A 9,867-nucleotide genomic window follows, 5' to 3' on the forward strand; every position below is an offset into this window, starting at 1 on the left:
TATTCCGGAGGTGGGAGTTGAAGACCTTGCGGACAGGATCCTCAGCCAGACGTTCCCAGTTCACCCTCACTACACGTTTGGGTTTACCGGGTCTGTCCGGCAGCCTCCCCCGCCACCTGATCCAACTCACCACCAGGTGGTGATCAGTTGACAGCTCTGCTCCTCTCTTCACCCGAGTGTCCAAGACATACGGCCGCAGGTCTGATGACACAACTACAAAGTCGATCATAGACCTTTGGCCTAGGGTGTTCTGGTACCAAGTACACTTATGAACCTCCCTATGCTCCGCGTACTCCGAACTGCCGTTTGGTGCATAGGCACAAACAACAGTCAGAGACTTTCCTCCTGCGATTCCCAGTCGCAGAGAGGCGACCCTCTCGTTCTCCGGGGAGAACTCCAGAACAGCGGCGCTCAGCCGGGGGCTTGTGAGTATCCCCACACCCGCCCGGCGCCTCTCACCCTGGGCAACTCCGGAAAAGGAAAAAGTCCAGCCCCTCTCCAGGAGTTTGGTTCCAGAACCGGTGCTATGCGTGGAGGTGAGCCCAACTATATCTAGCTGGTAGCGTTCCACCTCCCGCACCAGCTCCGGTTCCTTCCCCGCCAGAGAGGTGACATTCACGTCCCTAGAGCTAGTCTGTGATGCCGGGGTCAGCACGCCCAGGTTCCTGCCCCTGCCTGCCGCCCGGCTCACATTGCACCCGACCCCAATGCCTATCCCTGCGGGTGGTGGGCCCACAGGGTGGCGGCACGATGTAGCTTTTTCGGGCTGGGCCCGGCCGGGCCCCATGTGCCAAGGCCCGGCCACCAGACGCCGCCGGCGAGCTCCCCTACCAGGTCTGGCTCCAGGAGGGTGCCCCAGTTTCCCTATTCCGGGCGAGGTGCCACAACCTTGCATCGTCCGATTCATTGAGGTTTGGTGAATTGCTCTTAGTCTGACCCCTCCCCCGAGACCACTTTGCCTTGGGAGACCCTACCAGGGGCTATTGCCCCCGACAACACAGCTCTCAGGATCACTGGGGGACACAAACCGCTCCACGACGATAAGGTGGCGATTCATTGGAGGAGTGAAAAGAATATGATGAAGAGTAAATTGAAATGACAATGAACCACAAATAAAAGAAAAGGATTGCATGACCAGGTAGAATCAGTGACTCATATCATTGATTCATGTCTATCAATGAAACCCGTCCATTAATGGTTTTATATTCAATTTGTATTCAAGTTCAAAAGATTTATGCACAGTTTAGCAGTTGATAGAGTGGGTCGAGCCGATGGACAGAACTGCCCCCAAGGTCATAAAACCTTGTAGGGTCAGTCTTACCAAAGGTCTTATAGTTTATTAATTGGGTCGGTCAAGATTGACCCCAAATCTGAATCTTTCCAGACACATGGTAAATTGAGAGTTCAACCATTAAGTGAGCTATAGGTTCCTGAGAGCAGTCTCTGGACGAATTTCATTAGTTCAGATTGTGTCATTGTTGTTATTATCACATTTCAATTTCAGCATCTTTCTGTCGATGTTCGCTACAGGACTGAAAGAAACATTCATCTCCTCATTCAGCCAATTAGAAGCTGCTTTTAGCCTTATGTCTCGTTCACACTACACAACTTTAGCCCTGATTTTCTGCTCGCCGACAGTTTTTGAAACTCCCGGGCAAAAGCCACTAATCAGAGGCAAATGAGTGTCAGCTCGGTGCTTGCATTCTGGCACTCCAGTGCTATGTGTGAACTGTTCAAAGATGTGAGCCAGGGCATTGTAGACAAATACCAGATATTTTGTCGCGTGTGACCCCCTGTCGTAGGTCAGTCATTCATAATTTTTGTATGGCGTGCAGAAATGGATATATGCATGGTAAAAGAAATCAATTTTGACATATTATACAAACGATTATAGGATTACTTACCTTTAGTTACTATTTTTACCAATATAAAGTATGAAAATAAATCCAAACTTTTCTGACATCCGTTAGAGGAATGAGGTCAGTCCGCCCCTGTGGGCATTCTCTGAGTTGAAAATGTTAAAAGAAGTAGAAGCAGAGTTTGAGCTCAGTTAGGAGGGACTCTGCCTACAGCAGGTCAACAGATACATGTTACGATACTCTGTACTATGTGAGTGTTATACAGACTTTAAATGACAGAATGTTGCAATTAGGAAAATTGTTTCAACTGTTTTTCTTGATGATTGATGTCTGAATACAATAAGTGTGTTTATTATTTTAGCTGCACATAGTCCATAACAAGTGGAGAGTGTATTAAGTTTTACAAAAAAAATGTAACAATTATTGGAATTAGTCTGTCCTATGAACAGTGTTACAACCGCTTTATGAAGCAAAAGAAGATAATGATAAACTCCACTGAGTTTTCATATTTTACACTAAGTGCCTACTTTGACACAGGAGTTTTGAAATACTTGTTTTTTATGGTTATTATGTCTTTACATATGTTCATAGTTTGTTCCAATCTTTTGCTCATTGTGGTTAATTTTGCTATCAATATACTGGCTTACATGCCAACCAGTTTTCAACCCTTTGCTGTATGGTCTAAATATGTCCAAAATCCGCATCATATGTAAAAGTCTTGTCTTTGCTAAAATGTAGACCTCTTATGTCAGGGACACCCAGCAGGTTTCAGTGTTTCCCAGAAATTGAGAATGCATTTGTGGATTTTTAATGTGAAAAGTATGAAAAATAAAATTCAGCTGCACGACTGCTGTGAATTCACAAGCTACCCTTTGATTAAATATATTAGTATTGGAGGAACCTTTCAAATTAAGGCACATTTTCTTATCATGCTGTTATGAAATGCATTTCTCCCAAAGATGTATGAAAAGAGCAATAGAAATACGTGAAATGTGTTTTTAATAAAAGCAAAGATGTTTTTGATGAGCTGCAAATGGAGTAAATAATTGAATAAGGTCATCCGAACACTGTACCACAAGAGATGATGCAATTAGAAGGTCATTAGTACTTTCCACCAGGGCTGTCTCTGTGCTATGATGCACTCTAAATCCTGACTGAAAATCCTCAAATAAACTATTGTTATGTAGAAAGTCACACAGCTGATTTACGACTGCTTTCTCGAGGATCTTAGAGAGGAAGGGAAGGTTATATATAGTCTATAGTTAGATATAGTCTATAGTTAGATATAGGTCTAAGGTTAGATATAGGTCTATAGTTAGATATAGGTCTATAGTTAGATATAGGTCTAAGGTTAGATATAGGTCTAAGGTTAGATATAGGTCTATAGTTAGATATAGGTCTATAGTTAGATATAGGTCTATAGTTAGATATAGTCTATGGTTAGATATAGTCTATAGTTAGATATAGTCTATAGTTAGATATAGGTCTATAGTTAGATATAGGTCTAAGGTTAGATATAGGTCTATAGTTAGATATAGGTCTAAGGTTAGATATAGTCTATAGTTAGATATAGGTCTATAGTTAGATATAGGTCTATGGTTAGATATAGGTCTATAGTTAGATATAGGTCTATAGTTAGATATAGGTCTATAGTTAGATATAGGTCTATAGTTAGATATAGGTCTATAGTTAGCCAACACCTCTGGATCAAGAGTAGGTTTCTTAAGAAGAGGTTTAATTACAGCTAGTTTGAAAGTCTGTGGTACACGGCCTGTTAATAAAGACAGATTGATCATTTCTAATAAATAATTGCTAACTAAAGGTAAAACTACCAGACTAGTCGGAATCGGGTCTAAGAGACAGTTGGAAGGTTTAGACTTAGAAATAGTTAAAGTCAATTGTTGAGGTCGATGGGAGAAAAGCCATCTAAATATATTTCAGGTTCTACAGCTGTTTCTAAGGTTCCTGTATTTGAGGATCGATCGGTACTGGTTGAGGGCAGGAGATTATTAATTTAGTCTCTAATAGTTAATCTTATCATTAAAGAAGTTCATGAAGTCACTACTACTGAGGTTTATAGGAATACACGGCTCAACAGAGCTGTGACTCTCTGTCAGCCTGGCTACAGTGCTGAAGAGAACCCTGGGCTTGTTCTTATTTAAATCTATTAATGCTGAATAATAGGCTGCTCTAGCATTGCGGAGTCTTCTGTTATATTGAGAAACGGTATTGAATTGAATAAAGATGGAATAGCTTCTTTAAACTTATTAGATAGACAACTATTGTAAAACTTTCGCCAAATATCGTACACTTTTATAGAAAGTATTCAAAGTTATTTGGTAATGGTCCGATAAAAGAGGGTTCCCTGGAAAGACTATTACATTTTCTATTTCAATACCATATACCAGAACAAGTTCGAGGGTTAAAACAGTGAGTCGGTTAATGTACACACTGACAGAAGCCAATCAAATCTAATAATGAAATAAACGCAGTACTAAGGCTATCATTATTATTGTTATAAATAATTACTTTATATGAAGCTTAGCGGAAATTCAGTCAGGAAGACTATCTTTACGCTCTTTGTCATTCATAATCTCAGTTACTCTCTCCTCGTGACTACTCTATCAGCTGATTGTGGGTTTCACTTATAGTTAACCAACCAGAGTCTGCCACGGTTTCTTTAAGCCAATCACATCGTTGCTGTCAAACTTTAAAATTGATTTCCTTTCTGCTGCTGTCAGTTGTCATTCAGAACTGTAAAATATGACCCATTATGTGTTGTTAGAGGAGAGGACAAAGGTTCATATATTCAGGTTGACTTGTTGGTCCTGGATGTTGTAGTTAAACCAAAACATCCCAAATAAAAGATGAAAAGTCATCTCCTGTTAATTTGCTCATTTTTAATTTCAAAGCAAACAAAAGGACGTCTTTTGTAAAATGTGTCTGTACGTCTCCAGATCCTCCACGTTCATATTGTGTTCTATAAAGTAAAGTTCTAAGCCCCCTGTTGTTCTGGGGTGGTCCTGGTCCAGGATCAGCTCTCTGGTTTGATTCCTCTGGTACTGAGTAGAGCAGATTGGAGGTTGAGTTGTGTTCATCCCATTTGTTATCTGTACGGTTTTCATATTTTCCTTAACCCAGGCTCAATGACTTTATGTTCCTAAGAGGCCTGTGGAGGCTGAACAGAACCTCATGACCCATAGAACCTCATGACCCTCCAGAACCTCATGACCATCCAGAGCGGTTCCCTCCATCTCCCTGCTGGTCACCATTATGGGTTTCATGGCCGTCTGGATTCTGTCTTTTGTTTCTAACAAGATTCAGCTCATGGAAAGTCCCAGGTTACAGTTCCTTAAGTTCCCGTAGTGGAACCAAGCTGAGTAAGCATGTTAGTAAACTTTATACAACTGAATTTCAGGGTTTGGCCGAAAAAAAGAACCAATAAAAACATACAACCATTGAGTAAAAATGAAAGAAGGTTTCAGTAAAAGGTATTTGACCATCTGGCCAGCAGGTGTGATGGTTTGTTGAACCTTGACCTCTCTACAAGTCTGACCACAGTTCACATCCCCTTCACCAACAAAATATTGCGTCATTTCGAGAAACCTGCTGATATAAAATACAAAATAAAATCTGCTGATCAGGTCATCAAAAATGAATTTAAGTGGATTAAACATGAGGCGGACACAAACAGCGTGGTGTTGTGATGAGTCCACCAACTGTTATTCTGCAGACTCAAACCACAGATCCACAGAGGAGGTCAGGGGTCACTCCCATTGGACTCATGAATATGGACTGAAAATTAAACTGTGAGTGTTTTGATAAAAAGTATTCAGCAGTTCTTTACAACAAGAAAGGACTCTTTGCACTAACATGTAACATCGGTTCTGAATCAAGAATTCGTTGTAATCCAAGCAAATATTTACCGTGTCTGCATAATAACCACATGTTCTTATTTTATAAAGAAGGCTTTAACCTTTTACAAATAATAAAAAAACAAACAAGTAAAAGTCAAATGAATGATTAAAACTAAACAGGAATGTACTGTACTTACACAGGGACAACAAATGAATCACAAAAAGAGGTAACGACAGAAAAATTATCCTATAAACCTTCTCACATATTATTATAAAAAAACCTCATGAACAAGCTACACCGTCCAAAAGATAAACCGACCTTAAGGTAAAAGTAGAAGAATTAACCTTGAGAATTCTGTTAAGCGACTAATAAACAGGCGGTGAAAGATTCAAATAAACTTTATTTGTTTAGTTTTAACTCTTCATGGACATATTAATACACACATTAATACACACATTACACAGTTATCATAACCGATAACACCACGATCATCAGAGCATCTCGTCTATGAAATAAATGTTAGATGACAGATGAGACAGGAAGTATTCTACACTCTTTTACCAAAAGCAAGACTTTTACATATGATGCGTATTTTGGACATTTTCAGTCCGTACAGTAAAGGGTTAAAGAGCGGTTGGCATGTAAGCCAGTATAAGGATAAAAAAATACGTAACATGTTAGGAACACCGTTCATATTAAATCTGCCCTGAACTATTTCAAAGAAAGCTCCAAAGGAAAAGTTGAGCAGAGAAGCGAGATGAGGTGTGCAGGTACTGACAGCTTTCTGTCTGGTCTGTTTAGAGCCAGAGAAACAAACTCTAAGAATCTTCATATAAGAGTAAATAATTAAAATGATAAGACCTAAGGATACGGTAAAGATGTAAACGAGTCCATAGACATTATTGACCGTTGTGTCATAACAGGCCAGTTTAACAACGGAGTAGTTGTCACAGTACACTTTGTTAATGATGTTTCCACACAGCTGTAAAGGGAAAGTTAAAGAAATCATGACAGCAGTGGGAAGTCCACTATACAGCCACACAAACAAAGTGAGGATGGCAACCTTTTTGGAAGTCATATGTTTATTATAATGTAGAGGATAACAGATAGCAAGATATCTGTCATAAGACATGATGGCTAAGGTTAAAAATTCTACACCTCCATAGGAGTACAAACAGAAGATCTGCAGGAAACAAATTGGAGCAGAAACAGTGTGAACGTCAGAGAGGATCTGAACCAGAAGGAATGGAAACAACCCTGTACTTCCACACAGTTCATTTACAAACAGGCTGCACAGAAAAAGGTACATAGGTTCATGTAAGCTTCTGTTCATACAAATAACCACAATGAGCAAAACATTGGAACAAATAATTAAAATATAAAAAGCCAGAATAATCAGGAAATATAAGTATTTAAAAAACCTGGTATCAAAGTAGGCACCCAACGTAAAATATGAAACCTGTGTGAAGTTTATCATCATTCTCCTTTTGATTCTTAAAACAATCAATAACACTGCTAAATGTCACACTGACTCACTCCAAACTGAGATCAGACACCCATTCTCCATCTTTAAACCTTTTCAAGTCAGGGTCGCCCGCAGCAACAGTCTAACATAATTATCAGACTACACCCTGATTGTTACTGGTTCCTTTTTTTAAATTACATATTAATTTCATCATGTAAAAATTAGAGGAAATATAAGTATTTAAAAATCCCGGTGTCAAAGTAGGCACTAAATGTAAAATATGAAACCTGTGTTGAGTTTATCATCATCCTCGTTTTTACAGTTATTATGAAACACTTTCTCACAGCTTTGTGAAAGTTTAACAGGTTTAAATGCATAACAGAGAAATAAATCATCAATACTATATAAACACATCTCAGTGTATAAACACCAACCACATTAATCTGAATGAAAACAAATATCACAAATCCAGCACGGTTACATTACTTTTTTAAAGTCAGAGAAACACAGACTGAGTCATTGGATGACCTCACATTGATCTGCTCACCTGTTAAAGTCACACTGACTCACTCCAAACTGAGATCAGACACCCATTCTCCATCTTTAAACCTTTTCAAGTCGGGGTCACCCACAGCAACAGTCTAACATAATTATCAGACTACACCCTGATTGTTACTGGTTCTTTTTTTCCATTACATCTCTTATTAATTTTATCATGTAAAAATTATACATGGATACAATACAGATGATTCATGCATGGTAAAAAAACAGCAATTAAATTCAATGCAAGAGGAAGATGCAGGATACAAAATCTATTTGAAGGTGAGAGCTGAAGATCCTGTAAACAGGAGCCTAAACCAAGGCCGACAACCTGGACCTGAACCAAGAACGGTGCAGAGAAACAAATATCAATATATACAAATTTTTATTTGCAGTTTAAGAAATAATGTCTAAATATTTAACGATTAATAATAACTCAATTATAAATCGTAAACCCATACATCTGTATAAAAAGTATGATAGTACTCAGCTTCTGTGATAAGACATCATTAATATAAGTAAGATAATTGAACTTTAGATTCAATTAGCACGCAACCCAATTTGAATTAATAGATAACCTTATCGTGGGAGGAGAGCTTGCGGGCGAGTGTCTGGTGGCCGGGCCTTGGCGCAAAGGGCCCAGCCAGGACCAGCCTGAAAAATCTACATTGAGCCGCTGCCCTGTGGGCCAACAACCCGCAGGGATAGGCATTGGGGTCCGGGTGCAATGTGAGCCGGGCGGCAGGCAGGGGCAGGAACCTGGGCGTGCTGACCCCCGGCATCGCAGACTAGCTCTAGGGACGCGGAATGTCACCTCTCTGGCGGGGAAGGAACCGGAGTTAGTGCGGGAGGTGGAGCGGTACCAACTAGATATAGTTGGGCTCACCTCCATGCATAGCACTGGTTCTAGAACCAAACTCCTGGAGAGGGGCTGGACCTTTTCCAGAGTTGCCCAGGGTGAGAGGCGCTGTTGTGGAGTTTTACTCGGAGAACGAGAGGGTCGCCTCCCTGCGACTGCAAATCGCGAGGGGGAAGTCTCTGACTGTCGTTTGTTTCTATGCACTGAACGGCAGTTCGGAGTATGCAGCCTTCTTGGAGTCCTTGGGTGGCGTTCTGGAAAGGGCGCCAACTGGGGACTCCATAGTTCTTCTGGGAAACTTCAACACTCATATGGGTAACAATGGAGAAACCTGGAGGGGTGGGATTGGGAGAGACGGCCTGCCCGATCTGAAACCGAGTGGTGCTTTGTTGTTGGACTTCTGTGCTAGTCATGGACTGTCCATATCAAACACCATGTTTGAGCATAGGGAGGTTCATAAGTGTACTTGGTACCAGAACACCCTAGGCCAAAGGTCTATCATCAACTTTGTAATTGTGTCAACTGATCACCACCTGGTGGTGAGTTGGATCAGGTGACGGGGAGGCTGCCGGACAGACCCTGTAAACCCAAACGTGTGGTGAGGGTGAACTGGGAACGTCTGGCTGAGGACCCTGTCCGCGAGGTCTTCAACTCCCACCTCCGGGATAATTTCTCGTGCATCCCGGGGGAGGCTGGACACATGGAATCCAAGTGGGCCATGTTCAGATCCTCCATTGTGGAAGCTGCTGCTAGGAGCTGTGGTCGGAAGGCGTCCTGAGACTGGCCCAGGGATCTCCTGAATCAGCAGGCAGGTACCGGTTGGCCAGAAGGGCTTCAGCTGTGGCGGTTGCTGACGCAAACAAAGTTCTCAGCAAACATTGCATCGGTCACACGCTCCTGCAGATTCCTCCTCTACAACATCAGGAGGATTCACCCCTTCCTCACTGACGAGACGGCGCAGGTGCTCATCCAGGCTCTGGTCATCTCCCGCCTGGACTACTGCAACTCACTACTTGCCGGAGCCCCGGCGTCTGCCATCAGACCCCTGGAGCTTGTCCAGAAAGCTGCAGCACGTCTGGTGTTCAATCGCCCCAAGTTCTCTCACACAACTTCCCTTCTCCGTTCTCTACACTGGCTCCCTGTAAGAGCTCGCATCCAGTTTAAGACTCTGGTGCTAGCCTACAGGGCAGTGAAAGGAACAGCTCCTTCCTATCTCCAGGCCTTGGTCAAGCCCTACACCCCCGCCCGACTACTTCACTCTGCTGCCTCGGGGCGATTGCTTGCCC

At 41.8% G+C, this 9,867-nt stretch overlaps 1 protein-coding gene across 1 annotated transcript; it reads right to left on the reverse strand.

Moving 5' to 3' along the window:
• Positions 1–6,264: 6,264 nt before the first annotated feature.
• LOC129091252 (olfactory receptor 142-like) lies at positions 6,265–7,197 on the reverse strand. The gene has a single exon (XM_054598805.1). The coding sequence runs from the start codon at positions 7,195–7,197 to the stop codon at positions 6,265–6,267; it is 933 nt and encodes a 310-aa protein (XP_054454780.1).
• Between the last annotated feature and the right edge of the window lie 2,670 nt (positions 7,198–9,867).

The sequence above is a fragment of the Anoplopoma fimbria genome, chromosome 1 (genome assembly GCF_027596085.1).
Source record: "Anoplopoma fimbria isolate UVic2021 breed Golden Eagle Sablefish chromosome 1, Afim_UVic_2022, whole genome shotgun sequence".
Lineage (NCBI taxonomy): Eukaryota > Metazoa > Chordata > Actinopteri > Perciformes > Anoplopomatidae > Anoplopoma > Anoplopoma fimbria.

Coding starts and splice junctions, on each gene's coding strand:
- LOC129091252 (XM_054598805.1), bottom strand. CDS start 7,197: ATGATGATAAACTTCACACAGGTTTCATATTTTACGTTGGGTGCCTAC.